At 42.9% G+C, this 18,894-nt stretch overlaps 1 protein-coding gene across 2 annotated transcripts in view; it reads left to right on the top strand.

Moving 5' to 3' along the window:
- Positions 1–18,894, top strand: part of PLEKHG7 (pleckstrin homology and RhoGEF domain containing G7) — a 93,338-nt gene that overhangs the window by 66,527 nt on the left and 7,917 nt on the right. For both annotated transcript variants that reach the window (XM_005905883.2, XM_070370928.1), the window contains exons 12-16: positions 8,997–9,171; positions 10,754–10,869; positions 11,219–11,312; positions 15,980–16,059; positions 18,401–18,554. In XM_005905883.2, the coding sequence (XP_005905945.2) occupies positions 8,997–9,171; positions 10,754–10,869; positions 11,219–11,312; positions 15,980–16,059; positions 18,401–18,554 (619 nt within the window). The remainder of the gene's footprint in view (positions 1–8,996; positions 9,172–10,753; positions 10,870–11,218; positions 11,313–15,979; positions 16,060–18,400; positions 18,555–18,894) is intronic.

The raw sequence follows: 18,894 nt of genomic DNA, 5'->3' as shown, positions 1-18,894 counted from the left end.
TTGGTTTATTTTTGTTTTTATTTCTGTTGCTTTGGGAGACTTGACCTAAGAAAACATTGTTACAGTTTATATCAAAGAATGTTTTTCCTATGTTCCCTTTTAGGATTTTTATGGTGTCCTGTCTTATATTTACTTTTTTTTTTTTCTTATATATTTAAGTCATTAAGCCATTTCAAGTTTATTTTTGTGTAGGGTGTAAGGGAGTGTGCTAACCTCATTGATTTACATGTAGCTGTCCAGCTTCCCCAACACCATTTGCTGAACAGACTATGTTTTCTCTGTTGTATACTCTTGCCTCCTTTGTCAAAGAGTAATTGACCATAGGTGCATGGGTTTATTTCTGGGCTTTCTATCATGCTCCATTAATCTATGTATTTGTCTTTGTGCCAGTACCATACTGTTCTGATGACTGTAGCTTTGTAGTATAGTCTGCAGTCAGGGAGTCTGATTCTTCCAGTTCCATTTTTCTGTATCAAGATTGTTTTGGCCATTTGGGATCTTTTGTGTTTCCATACAAATTATAAAAGTTTTTGTTCTAGTTCTATAAAAAAACGCCACTGGTAGTTTGATAGAGATTGCACTGAATCTGTAGATTGCTTTGGGGTCATATAGTCATTTTGACAATATTGCTTCTTCCAATCCAAGAACACAGTGTATCGTTCCATCTGTTTATGTCATCTTTGATTTCTTATATCAGCATCTTATAGTTTTCAGAATACAGATCTTTTGGCTCTTTAGGTAGGTTTATTCCTAGGTATTTTATTCTTTTTGATGCAATGGTAAATGAGATTGTTTCTCTAATTTCTCTTTCTGGTCTTTTGTTGTTAGTTTATGAAAATACAACAGATTTCTGTGTATTAATTTTGTGTCCTGCAGTTTTACCAAATTCATTGAGAAACTCTAGCATTTTTGTGGTGACATCTTTAGCATTTTCTATATATTGTATCCTGTCATCTGCAAACAGTGACATTCTTACTTCTTTTCCAATTTGAATCCCTTTTATTTCTGTTTCTTTTCTGATTACCTTGCCTAGGACTTCTAAAACTAAGGTTGAATAAAAGTGGCAAGAATGGACATCCTTGACTTGTTCCTGATCTTAGAGGAAATGCTTTCAGCTTTTCACTTTTGCAAATGTTAATATATGGCCTTTATTATGTTGAGGTAGGCTTCCTCTGTGCCCACTTTCTGGAGAGTTTTTTTTTTTTTTTAATAATAAATGGATGTTACATTTTATCCAATGCTTTTTCTGCATCTGTTGAGATGATCATGGGGTTTTTTTTGTCTTTGCTTTTGTTGATGTGGTGTATTGCTTATGTTGAACTGTCCTTGTGACTCTAGGTTGAATCCAGCTTGATTGTGTATATTATTATCCTTTTTACTTGCGGTTGTATTTGGTTTGCTGAATTTTGTTGAGAATTTTTATATTTGTATTCATCAAAGATAGTGACCTATAATTTTCTTTTTTCATATGGTCTTTTCCTGGTTTTGGTATCAGAGTGATGGTAGCTTCATAGAATGACTTTGGGAAATCCCCTACTCTTCAGTCTTAAAGAAGACTTTGAAAAGGATTGGTATAAGTTCATTGTATGTTTGGTAGGATTCCCCAGCAAACTCATTGGATCTTAGACTTTTGTTTGCAGGGGGTTGTGTTGTTTTTTTTTTTTTAGTTTCAGCAAACATGCATGGGCTTAATTGCCATGAGGCATGTGGAATCTTCTCAGACCAGGTTTCAAACTCATGTCCCTGCATTAGCAGGCAGATTCTTAACCACTGGACCATTAGGGAAGTCTGAGAGCTTTTTTATTATTGTTATTAGAGATTATATTTCACTTCTAGTGATCAATCTGTTTAAATTATTTATCTCTTCTTGATTCTGTTTTGGTGGGCTGTGTGTCCCTAAAAACTTATCCATTTCTTCTAGGTTGTCCAGCTTGTTGGTATATAATTCTTTGTAGTAGTCTCCCACAGATTTTTGTATTTCTGCAAAATCAGTTATTGTGCTTCCTCTTTCATTTCTTGTTTTATTTTGGTCCTTTCATTTCTTCTTGGTGAACCTGGCCAGAGTTTGTGAATTTTGTTTCTTCGCTGTTCTTTTACTCATTAAATCATGTTTGACTCTTTTGCCACCCTGTGGACGATAGCCTTCCAGGCTCCTCTGTCCATGGGATTTCCCAGGCAAGAATACTGGAGTGGGTTGCCATTTTCTTCTCTAGGGGAATCTTCCTGACCAGGGATCAGACCCACATCTTCTGCATTGCAGGCAGATTCTTTACCACTGAGCCTCCAGGGAAGCCCCAATTTTGTTTCCCCTTTCAAAAAACCAGCTCTTGGTTTCATTGGTTTTGTTTTGTTTTTTATTTTTTGATCTCTATTCTATTTCTTCCTCTCTGACTTCTTATTATTTCCTTCCTTATGCTGACTTTAGGCTTTATTTGTTCTTTTTCTATTTCTTTCCAGTGTTAGGTTAGATTGTAGATCAGCTCACTTTATATTATCCCATAAATCTCATGTATTTTCTTGTTTTCATTTGACTTTCTGTCTACATTTCTGATTGATTTCCATTACTATTCTGTCTTATTGATCAGTTATTTGCCCTACATTGTTTTTTAAATACATTTATTTATTTATGGCTGTGCTGAGTCTGTGTTGTTGCACAGGCTTTTGTCCAGTTGTGGTGAGTGGGGGCCGCCCTCCAGTTGTGGTGCATGGACTTCTCATTGCCGTGGCTTCTCTTGTGGAGCATGGGCTCTAGGGCATGCAGGCTTCCGTGGTAGAGGTGTGTGGGCTCAGCAGTCGTGATGTGCAGGCTCTAGAGTGCTGGCTCATTACTTGTGGTACACAGGCTCGGTTGATCCACAGCATGTGAAATCTCCCTGGATCAGGGATCAAACCCATGTCTCCTACATCAGCAGGCAGATTCTTTTACTGCTGAGCCATCAGGGAAACCCTGCATTGTTCAGTTTGTTATTTATTGCCTTTAGCTTGCCTTCATCTCAGCATATACATTTTCTCATTTTAATTGGTTTCTCTTTGTAGTTTCTATTAGTAGTTCCTCGCTAAAGTGATCTGCATTTCTCTCAATGCCCTTTCTTAATTTGTTAGTTGTTGCTTTCTTTTCGTAACGGTACTGATTTTTTGGCTGTGCTGAGTTCATTGCCGTGACCAGAGGCTCGTGTCTAGTTGTGGTGTGTGGGCTTCTCATTGTGGTGGCTTCTCTTGTTGCAGAACACAAGCTCTACCAAGGGCAAGTGGGTTTGGTAGTTGCAGCACGAGGGCTCGGTAGCATGTGGCACGTGGGCTCTGTAGTTGCTTCATGACTCCAGATCAGGGATCAAACCCATGTCTCCTGCATTGGCAGGTGAATTCTTCACCACTGAGCCACCCAGGAAACCTTATCTTCTTTTTGAACTCAGAATCTGGTAGTGCATTCTGTTTTACTGGAGATTTCTCCTGTCCTGTTTTTGGAAATAGTTCCTCTGTTTCTTGGTTTCAGTTTTATTTCTTTGCCCCTGGATTTAGGAGAAACAGTAATTTCTATGGTCTTGAAGAGTTGTTTTTATGTAGGAGCATCCTTGTGTAGTCTGAGCCTTAATATTTTTGGTGCAAGGGCTGCATCTAGTATGGGTGCCTGCTGTTTCTTTCCTCCTGTATGCTGGTTGTTATCCCCTTCACAGGGAGTGTGATTGTTTTTGTGGTGACCAGAGCCTGTGCTGGAAGTTGAGCAGAGCCTCCTATTTGGTCTGTGGTTGTCACAGCTTTGTTGGGAGCACAGTCTGCTCCCCAGTTGGAGTAGAAGCCCCCCAGATCATCTTGTTTCTGAACTGCGGTGTGAGGTCGGCAGTCCTGGAGCATTACCACTGGGGGAGGAACCATGAGTATTCCTCATCAGGAGCTGTCCACTGAAGTGCGCTCCATGGTGTCTGTCACCCCCGTGTGTGCCTCCAGAGTACACGGTTGTTGGCATGGCCCTCACCTCCTCCTCAGTCATGGGAATGCAGGCTGTTGGCCTGGATGTCCCTCAAGTGCTGTGCTCGTAAAGCCACCAGCTCAGATCTGCAGGCACAGATTCTCTGAAGTCAGGCCCCAGGACCTTTCTTAGCTGCCCATAGTCATGCTCCTCGACCCCCTCAGAGCTACGGGACGAGTGCAGACCCTGGCCCCACCTCCATCACGTACATGGACCCACAAAACTCGCAGCTGCTGACTCTGGATTTGCCCCAGCTATGGGAGCATCAGTCCTCTGCTGGGATGTCCCACAGTCACTTAGCTTACAAAGGCACCGGCCGCAGCATAAATCCAGTACAGTCGCAAAGTCTCCTGATAAGGCTCAGATTTCAGCCCCACCTCTGTGTGGGGCAACAGCAGGCACTCATGTGTTCACAGAGCCCTGCCCACTGTGAGCACTCTGTGGGGCTGCTCTGCTGTGGACCCACCTCTCCCTTCAGGTGCTTCTTATCAAGAGGGCTTCTGTAGTAGATCCAAGTTTCATCCCGCACACAGCCCCAGTTGCCACCCAGTCCACACTCTGGCCCCTTCAGGCTTTCTCTGCCCGGCCACCCCCAGTCCTCTGCCCAGATCTGTCCTCTGAAACCCAAGATTCAGCACCTAGCCCCGACCTGCACTCGCAGACACATGCATGGAGCTGGGGAGTGCAGCAAGGTGGCCGAGACCAGGTGTGCTGGTCTCTCTTTTCTGCCTGCTGAAGCCAATTGCTGCACTCTTCTCTGAGCCTCTGACGCTTCCGTTCTGTTCCGGCTGATCTATGCAGCAAAGTCTGTTCCTAGGGCAAGGAACCTTTCCTCTTTCGCAGCTCCCTCCCAGGAGTACAGGTCCCATCCCATCCTCCCTTGTTGCATGGTGATCTTCCTGGCAGTTTTCGTTGTATGAGCTCTTCCGCCAGCAATTTCAGTAGGTATTCTGTGAGAACTGGTACACGTGTAGATGTATTTTTTATGTACTTGTGGGAGTTAGCGAGGTCTGTGTCCTTCTATTCCACGATCTTGATCTTCCAACTATATATAAATTTATTTATTATCAAGCTGAAGCAGATTCCACTCATCTAGACCCATCCAGGAAAAGGACTTTTATATCCCATTTCTCATGACAGAGTTTCTTTTCTTTCCCTAATAGACATGAAAAGTAAAGCCAACAGAGAAAAGGAAGAAAAAGTTATAGGTTCACTTTTAAATCATCAAATGTCTTTTCTTTTTTTCACTCTTCTGAGACCTTTCAAAACACTATAAATATTTTGTGTATCTCTGCCTGGATTTTTGTCTAAATTATTTACCACTGGTATTTCTTTTCTGATTGCTATCTGAGGGAGATTCAGTGCTTTTCTATTTACCCTGAACACCAGTGGGTGCTGGCCACCAGAACTGTTGCCCACGGCATAGAAATTTGGAGCAGTGACCCGGGGCTGTGTGTTTTGAGGGAATCCCTCACTGCTGATGAGAAATGAATTACTGGAGCTCCCCAGCTTCCCACGAGGACCAGCAGGTAGTGCTGGAATGCTGCTGCCAGTGACTCAGCACAGAAATCAGCCACTAAATCTCTGGGAGTTGGTGATGGACGGGGAGGCCTGGCGTGCTGCAGTCCATGGGGTCGCAAAGAGTTGGACACGACAGAGCAACTGAACTAAACTGAAGGCCACAGATGACGATGGCCTTCCCACACCTCTTTCCTCCACTCCTTCTGTTCCTAGCTCTTTGGTGGCTGCAGTCTCTGCTTCCTTCATTCCTTCAACCCCAGTTAGGATCACAATCATTTTGAGCTGGATGAAAACTAGGAAGTCATCTAATACCTGCTCCCATTTTATAGAAGAGGAGTCTGAGGTGCAGGGAGGGGAGGTGGTCCCTCAGCCTTAAAGCCTGGCCCCTAGAGCTCCGTCCTCTGTGCCCCTCTGGCCTCACTTTTCTGACCTGCCATCTGTAGGTGGGGAAGTGGGAAAGATCATGCATGGCAGAATTCCCGTAAAGAAGAGTCCTGGAAGTTTTTAGAAGAAATGTGATATAGCTGTTAGGGTAGGAGGGTATGGAAGACAAGGACAATTGCAAAGCTTGAGGCTAGGAGAGAAAAGGGGGAAAGTTGGAGAAGGGAAGAGAGGGGAAAAAAGAGAAAGCGCTCTCTTCCAAAGAAAAGAATGGAGCCAGCAAAATGGGGTGGTGGGTAGTGGCTGTGGCTTACACGTGTGTTCTTCTTGTCACTAAGCTGTGTCCAGTTCTTCACAACCCCGTGGACTGCAGCATGCCGGCTTCCCTCTCCTTCACTATCTCCCAAAGTTTGCTCAAATCATGTCCGTTGAGCCGATGATGCCATCCAACCATCTCATCCTCTGTCGTCCCCTTCTTCTCCTGCCTTCAATCTTTCCCAGCATCAGGTTCTTTTTCAGTGAGTCAGCCCTTTGCATCAGGTGGCCAAAGTATTGGCACTTCAGCATCAGCATCAGTCCTTCCAATGAATGTTCAGAGTTTATTTCTTTTAGGATTGACTGGTTGGATCCCCTTCTTGTCCAAGGGACTCTCAAGAGTCTTCTCCAACACCACAGCTCGAAAGCATCAATTCTTGGGTGCTCAGCCTTCTTTATGGTCCAGCTCTCACATCTGTACATGACTACTGGAAAAACCACAGCTTTGACCATATGGACCTTTGTCAACAAAGTGATGTCTCTGCTTTTTAACCCGCTGTCTAGGTTTATCATAGCATTTTTTCCCTAGGAACAAGCATCTTTTAATTTCATGGCTGCAGTCACCATCACAGTGACTTTGGAACCCAGGAAAATAGTCTGTCACTGTTTCCATTTTTTCCCCACCTGTTTGCCATGAAGTGATGGGACAGGATGCCATTGATCTTCGTTTTTTGAATGTTAAGTTTTAAGCCAACTTCTTCACTCTCCTCTTTTACTTTCACCAAAAAGCTCTTTAGTTCCTCTTCACTTTCTGCCATTAAGGTGGTGTCATCTGCATATCTGAGATTATTAATATTTGTCCTGGCAGTCTTGATTCCAGCTTGTGATTCATCCAGCCGAGCATTTCTCATAATGTGCTCTGCATAGAAGTTAAACAAGCAGAGTGACAATATACAGCCTTGATGTACTCCTTTCCCAGCTTTGAACCAATCCATTATTCCATGTCTGGTTCTAACTGTTGCTTCTTGACCTGCATATAGGTTTCTCAGGAGGCAAGTAAGGTGGTCTGGTATTCCCATTTCTTTAAGAATTTTCCAGTTTGCTGTGATCAACACAGTTAAAGGCTTTAGTGTAGTCAATGAACCAGAAGTAGATGTTTTTCTGGAATTCCTTTGCTTTCTCTATGATCTAACAAATGTTGGCAATTTGATCTCTGGTTCCTCTGCCTTTTCTGAATCCAGCTTTAGCATCTGGAAGTTCTTGGTTGATGTACTATTGAAGCCTAGCTTGAAGGATTTTGAGCATTACCTTGCTGGCATGTGAAATGAGTGCAATTGTGCAGTACTTTGAACATTCTTTGGCATTGCCTTTCTTTGGAATTGGAATAAAACACCTTTTTCAGTCATGCAGCCACTGCTGAGTTTTCCAAATTTGCTGTCATATTGAGTGCAGCTCTTTTACAACATCATCTTTTGGGATTCTAAGTAGTTCAGCCAGAATTCTATCACCTCCATGAGCTTTGTTCCTAGTAATGCTTCCTAAGGCTCACTTGACTTCACACTCCAGAATGTCTAGCTGTAGGTTAGTGATCACACCATCTTGATTATTTGGGTCATTTAAACCTTTTTGATACAGTTCTTCTGTGTATTCTTACTACCTCTTACTATCTTCAGCTTCCGTTAGGTCCCATACTGTTTCTGTCCTTTATTGTTACTATCTTTGCATGAAATGTTCCCTTGGTATCTCTGGTTTTCTTAAAGAGATCTCTAGTCTTTTCCCATTCTGTTGTTTTCCTCTATTTCTTTTCATTGTTCACTTAGGAAGACTGTTATCTCTCCTTGCTGTTCTTTGGAGCTCTGCATTCCTTTTCTCCTTTGCCTTTCACTTCTTGTCTCAGCCATTTGTAAGGCCTGACTTGTAGCTGCCTGCCAAGTCGCTTCAGTGGTGTCCGACTCTGTGCGACCCCATGGACTGCAGCCTACCGGGCTTCTCCGTCCATGGGATTCTCCAGGCAAGAACACTGGAGTGGGTTGCCATTTCCTTCTCCAATGCATGAAAGTGGAAAGTGAAAGTGAAGTCACTCAGTCGTGTCTGACTCTTAGTGACCTCATGGACTGCAGCCTACCAGGCTCCTCCATCCATGGGATTTTCCAGGCAACAGTACTGGAGTGGGGTGCCATTGCCTTCTCCTGACTTGTAGCAGTACTTACTAAAATTTCCTTTCATGTCTTCCCCATTGCATGTACACCTGGCAGCCGCCTCCTTGAACAAACTCTCCCTGTTGACAACCGTCTGTGTCTTTTTTCTTCTCATCTCTCTTCTATATGATGTAGATCGGTTTAGCCTCTTCACCCTCATTTTCTCATTATCCTGATTCCCTCCAACAGAGGCGAGTTAAGGAACTCACCCAACAAGCAAGACTCCTTCCTTTTCCTTCCTCCCCACCCAGTGTTGATTCTCAGTTTTCCTAACTGCACTGCAGCAGAGGAGGAAGCAGAGCTGGCAAACCCAGAAATCAACCCCGAGGGCCCAGGAGGAGGAAAAGGGAAAACCACAGTCGGTCAGAAGGGTGAACAAGGCTGGAATGTGTGTATAATACTTCGTAAGCACATTGCAAAAAAATAAACCCATTTGAGATTCTGAATTCAGTACTAGTAGATAAATGCTTGCTAAGACGGTTTAATATGGGATTTTCAAAAGCAAGATCTAGTCCTTCCAATGAATATTCAGTCCTTATACTTTTTCCCAGCAAGCTCACAGGTGTGCTGTCAGTACTGAGTGAGATCTCTTAAGGTTTGCTTGTGTCCAGATTCCTCAGTGTGCCCCAGTAGGAGAAGCAGTGTTCTGACAGGCCTGGTTTTGCCTTCCCCAGTGGTGTGAGCAACATGACCAGTGCAGGCGCCTTCACCTGCCTGAGCTGCTCGTGGCCCCGCTGCACAGGCTGACTCGATACCCCTTGTTGCTGAAGAATATCTGGAAAAGGAGTACAGACTCTACGGAGAAAATCATGATCTACTCCATCAAGGAAAAGGTGGAAAAGGCAATCCGTAAGTCCCTGAGATGAGGGACCCAGAGCTCCAGTGTCAGCTTTAGTCAAAGAGTTGGGGGGCCCTGTGGCTCCTGGGAACCAGCTGGGCTTCCATCCTAGGAGGTAATTCCATCGGCTTGAGGTCACTGGCTCTCGGAAATGTGGATCTGACTTTGAATTTGCAATGTAAATCAAACACACCCAAAACAATGGGCTCCACTCACATCCTGGCCAACCATGTGAGAACTCCTAACTCCTAAGGGGTCACGCAAGCCGTGGCTCCGTCTCCAAGGTTTTCAGATGTGAGTTCAGGCAGGAAAACTTCTACTTCCCAGATGATGAAGGCGCTTTGTTTTTAACATCCACACTGAGCCCACACACAAAGCAAATGGAAGTAAACAGCATGAAAAGCCTTTCCGGAGGATAAAGTACCACCGTCATTTTTTTTTAGGTCACTGAAATCGAGGGCCAATCTAAATATAATGCCAACTGCAATATTTAGAACTGAAATTAGGGGATAAAAGAGCAAGCCCTGTAATAATTTAAGTCTATTTGGGTAGCTATGTATAGTCAAATCCAAATAAAGAAATCCATGATAGGTGTCCATAAAAGATTTCCTAGGGAGCATCAAAAAGGAACAATTCAAATTGATAATTACCAGCTGTACAGAAATGATATATTTTTTCTTTTCATATTTAAAAGTAAAATGACCACTCAATTAGGAGTTTTTTCCCCTTTTTTTAAAAGTTTTTGTTCAAATTCTCTAATGACCTACCCAATGAACTAGAATTAAGCTTATCAAATTGATTGACAGGAAATTCAATTAAAAACAGACTTTTTTAAATTTTAAAGTAATTTTTAAGATTATTACTCATTTTGATAGGTTTGTGAGGAAGATAGCATCTCTTCCAGGAATTTCTCAACAAAATCTGAATTTTCATTGTTGAGGAAAGAGATCCCTGTGGCCTTCCTCTAAGTTTATGAGCTTAAAGATAGTGAATTCTCAAAGATTCCCCTAACCATTGATTCTATGGGTCTACGACTTGCCCTCCATATTTTCAAAACTCATTTCAAAACCTCAATAGCAATATGTTATTAAAAATACTGGGAAACTAGTATTTGAAGAACTTTGAAGAAAACTTTTCTTTGTTTTCAAAAGTTCTTTGACGAGAACTTTTCTTCAAACTAAACTTTGAAGAAAAAACACATTCTTACCAAAAGACATAATCAACTTTACCATAAAGGGAATGTGTGTTTTATGATTAAGACAAAGATATGCTTGTCCTTGTTAGTCTGATTTTTTTCCTTCCTATAATCAGCTGTATGATGCAGAGAGTATGAGAGAGCTACCAGGGGCATTATTAGTATTACTGAAATAAAAATGCACGTTTACAATTTACTGAATTAGTTCAGCTTCATATTCTCTGCAAGAGGCTGATTTCAAATTAGTGAGTTTTTCTAAGGTGTTCAAACACTGAGAAATAATGTTAAATGAACCTCCAGGGGTTCAGTGTCTGAATGATTTCTATGGATCTTGGTTAAATTTTATGCTGTAATGTCTCATACATTTAAAAATATATTGTATGTGTCTTGTGTTTTAGAGGATCTTGAAGGAAAAGTGAAGTGGCTTGACAATTTTCAGAAGTTCAGACATCTACAGGAGATTGTAGTGTGGCCTCCACTTTGGGATCGAGATAAAAGGTTTTTCATTCCAGAGGTACAAAAGGGGTCAGTTAGAACATACATCCCTTGCCAGAAGTTTGGCATTTGAGTGAAGTACGCTAATCTTATTACATAGTCCCCAGCTGCCCACCAGAATTGTAAGTCTCGCAGATGTAAAGCCTTCATCCACATGGCATTGTGTGTGGTGGGGTGGCTGGACTCATCACGCCGTTCCCAGGCTGGTCCTTCTGAGAGGTTTGCCCATTCTTCCCCAGCCGCATGCCCACTTACTGGCATTTCCAAATGTCTCCAGCTTTGTAGACAGGGTCGCATTGCCGCAGCTCCTGGAATGCGCTGTCTTCTAATCACTAACATCTCTTTGATTGTCTCTCTTGTTTTCCCAGTGCCTGAAACACATTTTTAAAGAACACATGGCAGAAAACATCCTGTCACCAACCAACAGACATCTTCTCTATGAAGGAAAACTGACTCTTGCAGGTAAATAACTGCTTCCTTTACAAACCCAACATCCTTGCTACCTTGTAACTTGTCCAACTGTGGCTAATAGAAGGGTGGCAGGAATTGCATTTGCTTGTGGCCAAGGTGACAGCAGATGTGAATCAGAGAGCATCCTGTGGAGTCACACAGACTCCAGCTTGATCAGACTACAAGGTGACTCTAAAATGGGGTAACTGTGTATCTTATAAGACTGAAGTCCAAGTGAAGAGCTTAGCTCAAGATCTGGTGGTGGTGGTGGTCGCTAAGTTGTGTCCGACTCTTGCGACCTCATGGACTGTAGCCTGCTAGGCTCCTCTGTCAGTGGGATTTTCCAGGCAAGAATACTGGAGTGGGCTGCCATATTCCATCTTCAAGCTCAAGGTCTGGAATCTGGTAAACACTCGACATCAGCTGTTCCCACCCTCACTAAGTTGGACAGTCAGACTGTCAGTGTTGACTGAGAATCTGTTATATAACACACTTTGTGCTGCACAGGATTGGAGGATAGAGAATTACTATTCTGGATAAGCCTTTCCCTCGAGTTGAGAAGCTCTGCCACAGTAAGCAGCCCTGCAGTCTGAATCCGAAAGCGAGCCCAATGCTGGAGTACCCCCGAAGGGCTCCCTGTGACCCGTGGGACTGGAGGGGGTCTCTGGTGAAGAATAGAAGGATGTTAGGTCAGTGGAAGGACATCCCGAATGAAAAGCACAGCACGAGAAAAGGCTTGGAGACAGAGGCCGCCTGAATGAGGAGGCTCCCCCATGGTTAGGAGGGTGTGCCCAAGCTGCCAGGCTCCCTTCCCAGCTCCACCTCTGCTGCCTCTGTGACCTGGGGCCTTGGTCAGCATTCTCCCCACGCTGCAGTTTCCCCTCTTTGCTGTGAGGATTTCAGTGAGCTAATGGATGTTGGTAGCTCTTGAAAGAATAGTTGGTAGAGAGTCAGCGCTCAGTCAATATCATGATCAGAAAGGGCTGCCCAGCTGAAGTAAGATTTGCTTTCATTCATTGATTCATTGCTTCACAAAATCTCGATTGAGCACCCACAGTGTATGAAGCCCTGAGGGATGTGGGATTGCATGTTTATAGCCATCTGAGATCTTGTCGGCAGGGGGTGCTGGGCAGTAAGTCCTTATTCAGTACACATCTGTTGAGAACCTGCTCTGTTTTCAAGATAGTGTTAGATGTCAGCTTGGGACATAACCCCTGCCCACTCAGGAAGATAGACACGCCCAATGTTTCACAGCAAAGGAGTTTTGCGTGCATTTTCTCCTGCCAGTGAGTTATGCAGAGAAGTTACATTTAATCCCATATCACAGGACAAATACAGGGAAGTTCCATAACACATTCAGGGCACTTGGCAAGTTAATGGCCACATTCAGACCCAAGCCAACAGGCTGCCTCAGCCTAGCTGGCTTCCAGAATTTTAGCGACTGCCTTGGAAGCCACAGGGATCCAGCAAGGAAACTGCAGAGAGCAGGAAGCCACTGAGTCCTCACGCAGGGACATAAGGTTAAAAATTATTGAAGAATGAGCTCCAAAAAGCAGTATGCAAAGTGGCTGGAGGAGACAAAGCAGAGAGACCAACCTGAAGGCTCCACAGCGAAGCAGGTGAGGTGGGAAGAGCCTGGGCCTTTGTTTTCCAACCATTCTCCACCTGCAGACGCCCCTGCCCCCACTTGCCTTTGAGGAGATAACAGTTTTATACCTTCTTTAATGTCATTTACAATTTCAGAAATAACTAGATCATTGTGACAAAGCCAAATCCAACCAAAACCTAAAGTAAGGAAGCGAAACACAGTTCTGTGTACAGTCTTATGACTTTCCCTCCAAAATTTGGCCTCCGCCTGGAATTATCAGAGATTTTATTTCACCTCTTCCCTGTGTCCACCAACTTCCCCAACACAGTGAGTTGCACTAGCCTATCCTAAAATGTTAGAAATGGGTGTGGATCGAAAAGGAAGACCTGTGTAAATATCAGTAACACCAGGCTCCTGCCTAACAGTATATGCTGTTAGTCAGGTTTCATCAGAGGGGGAGGTGTCATCATACCAAATTTAGTCACTGGGACTTTGACTCAGCTGGCAAGGAAGTGTGGTGGGGGTAATAATATTAGAAGAAATAGGATATTGTTTTGAATGGGCAAAGCACTGGACCAAGACTTAGGGGCTTTAGCACCAACGGTGGGCTTTGGGGAAATTGTTTAAATTTCCTTGATCTCTTCTGTAAATGTTGGTGATGACAATGGTAATAACAATGATAACAGTGATACCTACTACTAATACATTTCAGAATTTCTTCTAGCCCTAAAAACTGTGGTGTTAAGATTAAATAAATGCATTTTCTCATTCCCAGAAGGTACAAGTTTTTATAACTTGAGAAGTTTAACCAGCTTCCCATTGGAATTCATGCAGGCACATAACCTTCACAAATGCACTGCTCCCCACAGATTGGAGTTCCTAAATAGAAAAATGAGTGACGTTCAGGCCAGTATGATGGCCGAGTAGCTAGCTGTGGTACCTAGAGAGCATTGTTCCTGCTGCTGCAGAACTGGGGCGAGTCGGTGGTGCTGCTCCGTCCCCTAGCGGTGCGATGAAGCGAAGTGAAAGCCGCTCAGTCGCGTCCGATTCTTTGCAACCCCGTGGACTGTACAGTCCATGGAATTCTCCAGACCAGAGCACTGGAGTGGGTAACCTTTCCCTTCTCCCAGGTATCTTCCCAACCCAGGGATCGAACCCAGGTCTCTCGCATTGCAGGCGGATTCTTTAGCAGCTGAGCCACCAGGGAAGCCCAGCAGTGTGATGAGAACCCCACAGTTCAGGCTCGGTGAGAGGAAGACCTAACCCAGTCAGAACCGCACAAGTTAGTAAGCCTCAGAACTGGTGTTACCCACAGCTTCAGACTCCTGGGATAGTAAATATGAATACTCTAGGCCTACAGTGTCCCTCTTTAGTCATCCTTTTTCATAATCCCATATTTACTTTAGCACTGTCAGTTCTTGAATTCATCTCAAATCTTGTCTGTGTTTATTATGTGTCTGCTTTTATTAAATTAAAGCTTTTATTAAAGCTCTTAGAAGGCAAGATTCTGCCTTAATCATTGATGCACCGTGGTGCTCAGTGTTTGTTGGCTGCTTGGAAATACATGCGCCAGCTTTCCTTGTAGCTGAATGTGACCAAGTGACTAAATTCTGCCTGCATTCTAATTCATATCCCATTGGTCAGAATTTAGTCACTTGGTCACATTCAGCTACAAGGAAAGCTGGCGCATGTATTTGTTCACAAGTAAACATCTACCCACTAAAACTTGGAAATTTCATGACTACAAAATAAGAATTGTTTTTGAGAGACCACCGGCAGTCTTTTCCACAGCCCATTTTGCCAAAAGGAGTTTCTAGTAGAGATGGAAAACACCTAAAAAATATTCAAGGATAATTCAAGATTGAATAAAATATCTAATTTCTCTTCTGGACAAATATAGGAAGTATCTTTCCTCTAAACTTAAAGAAGGGGAGTGTTAGATATTGTATCTATTAATTTAACCTTAGACATTGTATTTCCAGGGTATATAAGAAAGAACTTCTAGAATAATATAAACAAATAGAATAATAAAAAATATTTACTTGATTTTTCGTATATTTCAAGTGCCGTCACATCACCCTCTGAAAGGACTACCCTTTCCTCTAAAATCATTTAAATTTAACCATTTCTTTTTCTAATTTCTAAGGGATAGAGTTAAATCCAGAAGGGGAGCGATCTCTCTAATATTTTTCTTTTCTACTGCTGTCTCCTTCTTAGGGAAAAGCAGAAAAGCCTATTTGCCTTTAGTTATCATCAAAAGTGAAATTAAGAAAAGGTTGTGAATATAAAGCTACATGAAGACTTTAAACGTGTATAGACACATTGCAAAACTTGAGAAACAAATTGTTTTAATGACTCTCTTAATCAGCTAGGGCTGCCATAACAAAATGCCACCGGCTGGGTGGCTTAAACAGGAGACGTTGATTTCTCACAGTGCTGGAGGCTGGAAGTCTAAGATCAAGTTGCCTGCTAATGTGGTTCCTGGTGAGCGCTCTTTCCAGCTTTCTCAGCATCCATACGTGGCAGAGAGAGCCTGCGCGTGCCTTGGTGTGTCTTGGATGACATTCACCCTGCCAGACTGGGGTCCTCCCTTAAGCCTTCATCTGACCTTAATTAGTTCCTTATTCTGAGTACACAATGGGGGTTGGGCTTCCGCAAAGAATTGAGGGGCTATGCAGTTCCACGGCAATGACAAAGTGCCTTTTCTCTAGTAATGTTTCCCTTTGCCAGTGACAGCCAGATGAGTCAGAAGGCAAAAATGCTGGTGTCCTGTTGATCAACAGATGTGTCCTAGGCTTAGCTGAAACCACTGCAGATATCACCCAGGTTATCTTAGATCCACATGAAATGCATCACTGGTATCCTTAAAGTTGGAAGTGTGAGCTCACACCAGGTCTCTGCTTTAGGGAGAAATCAGCTCAGTTGTAATGCAATTTTCTGACCCACGTGATTGGAGCCCCCTGAGTCCTGAGCCTCCTGAACCCAGATCCCTGTTCTATGTTGTTTTCTAAAGGGTTTCTTTGATTTAAAAAGAAAAAAAAAAACTTGCTTGCTATTTCCAGCCCCAATTTCATCTTCTTTCTTTCCTCAGAAAGCACAAGATTCCTAGATGTTTATCTGTTTCTCTTTGATGATTTCCTCTTAGTTACGAAAACTAAGCGCAACAAAAAGGTAAAAGTCTGTTGTTTTCTAAATAAGTCTGTTGAATGAGTTTATAAAAATATTTCTGAATAAGTTGTTAAAAAGAGAAAAAATTCATGTACTTCAAATCGGACTTTATCCTCCATAAAATGGAGGCATTTAAAAATACTGGCTTTTTCCATCATAGAGGTCTGAACTGAAAAACATCAGTAACAAAAGCAAGCCCCATTTCATAAGGATGCCAAAGGGTGTGTGTAGTTTTAGAATGACTCAAGCCCATATACTTTTGAGGTGAGTCCCAGAAGCCAGAGGACTTTATGCCTGGCCAGCCTCCACAAAAGAAATGAAGATCCTTCTGTCCACATCAGCCGTTTCCTCATCCACATTGTCCACCACAGTGAAAGCTGTCGGAGCAGGGCGCCTCTTGAAACCAAATGCTGCCAAATGCATTCTGGTTTGAAAGGGCACCTCCTTCCTGAGAAGGGATGATGTAGGGAGCTGCACGTGGGAAGGGGCCCCGGTCTCTCAGAGTCTACCTGTAATTAAGAACTGCAGATGCCAAACAGATGTACAGTTGGCATCTTGGGAAAAAAAGAGTCACCAAGGGCTAGAGCCACAAAGTCTCTTCTAAGACTAGGGATTTTTCTCTTTAGGTATTAATTGTTAGTACTGTTGTCGCTACTCCCCATTAAGCCACGGGTCTCATGCTCCACCACTTTCCCATTTCACAGTCTGTCCCCTGACTGATGCAAGTGCTTTCGGGAAGGGGCCTTTTCTGCAGCCCTTAGAGGTGGGAAGAGCTGCAGTTTCTCCTTGGCCACCAGAGATACTTAATGTTGTAACCCACTCACTCTTTTACTCAATAGCTAGCCTTACACAGATGTTAAGATCATGAGACTAGATCTCCCGGATATTTTAATATTCTAAGCTTCTAGATGGCATGTTGGTTTCTGTTGTTTGTTGTTGTAGTCGATGTGTCCAACTCTTCTGAGACTCCATGGATTGTAGCCCACCAGGCTCCTCTGTCCCTGGGATTTCCCAAGCAAGAATACTGGAGTTGGGTTGCCATTTCCTTCTCCAGGGTATCTTCCTGACCCAGGGATCAAACCTGTGTCTCCTGCATTAGCAGGCAGATTCTTTACCGCTGAGCCACGAGGAAAGTGGCATGTTGGTTAGTTAAACTAAATAATTTAAGGGCCTATACGCAATAGAAAAAGATGGGCTTCCCACGCGCTAGTGGTAAAGAACCCGCCTGCCAGTGTAGGAGACATAAGAGACACAGGTTCAGCCCCTGGGTCAGGAAGATGCCCTGGAGGAGGGCATGGCAGCTCACTCCAGTGTTCTTGCCTGGAGAATCCTGTGGACAGAGGAGCGGTCCACAGGGTCATAGAGAGTTGGATACAACTGAAATGACTTAGCTCACAAGCAATAAAATAGATACCCATTAATCAATCTGTGAATAGTTGATTGGTTGGGAAGGGAGTGGCTGTTGGAGATACTGAGAGTCAGTTTCAAAACTTGGATGACCTCCTGTTTTTAGCTGCCAGACTAGCATGTCCAAACAGGTCAAGCCCTGAAAAAAATCTCTGTCCCCTTCCAAAACCTGACATGAAGCACAGCTTACCTTCTCTTTACATAATGGCACAGATCAGAGCCCTTGACTCATTACTGACCATGTTATAATATTCTGCTTCCATGCTTCACAACTTGATTCTAAAATAAGGAATGTTACCTGTTTTAAATTCCCCTTTAAATTCTTCTGTCTGATAAATCTGAGAATTTTATTGACTTCACAGGAGCAGAAATAACCACCCAGAGAAGACATCAGGTGTCATTTATTTTTTTGGAAAAAGAAATAATGTTGTGTTTTAATTTCTCTTTGCTATTTAATGCACAAATTGCTTCATGTACATCACAATTTTTGACATCCTTTTTCTTTTAATTTAGCATATATATTCAAAACAATTCAGCTATTTATAAATCATAAAGCATGGAATCTATTTATTTAGATTTTAGTGTAAGATCTCATAGAGTGGGCCCAGATGAGGCTCCTCTTTCTCATTCATTTAATTCAGTACTACAGAGGAATACTGGAAATAAAGATCTTTCTGGTGATGTGATGGTGATTTAATGTTTCCAAGTTATGGAAGTGACCATTTATTTATTCAGGTGATTAAACTTGGGGCTCAGAAACACTGTGTTTTAAATCACTGTGTACTTTGGGAAATGCTTTCAAGATCCTAAAAGAGTAGTAAGCTGGATTTCAAACAACTGTTTTTAAAAATCAGTTTATTTAAGGATGTGCTGTAAGTATGTGTGTCAGTATTTATTTCCTATTTATTTTTTGCCTTATTTTCCTCCTAAATTTCAGAAACTCGGAGGCTCAGACCCTGGTCTAATGTGCCCTTCACTCACTGCTGAGCTGCAAACAGTAATCAGAGAAGGGGGTTCATGTACGGTAATCGACCAGCCCATTCCACTAGACAGATTGCTTGTCAGAGGTCTCGATCCACTCCACGTGTCAGGTACGTGTCTTACGGTCATCATTCAGCTCATCTCTGCCATCCCAGAGTTTTATGTTGGCTTTTTTTGATAGCAGGACATGAATCCAATTCAAAGCTTCAACAAAGATAATACTGAGTTTCTGTGTAGTTAAATATCACCCATTCTACAAGCTAGTTATGGAAAGAGTATTGGACTTGCTTCCAACACTTGGGTGACCCAGCTCTGCTGCTTGCTAGCTGTGTGACCCTGTGTGCAAGGTATTGGGTTGGCCAAAAAGTTCATTCTGGCTTTTCTGTAAGATCTTATGGAAAAACCTCCAAACTTTGTGCAATTCAATATGTAAATTTTCTAAGCCACAGA

Source organism: Bos mutus, chromosome 5 (assembly GCF_027580195.1).
Source record: "Bos mutus isolate GX-2022 chromosome 5, NWIPB_WYAK_1.1, whole genome shotgun sequence".
NCBI lineage: Eukaryota > Metazoa > Chordata > Mammalia > Artiodactyla > Bovidae > Bos > Bos mutus.
Note: the sequence above shows the minus strand (reverse complement) of the source record. Positions and strands in the feature narration are given on the sequence as shown.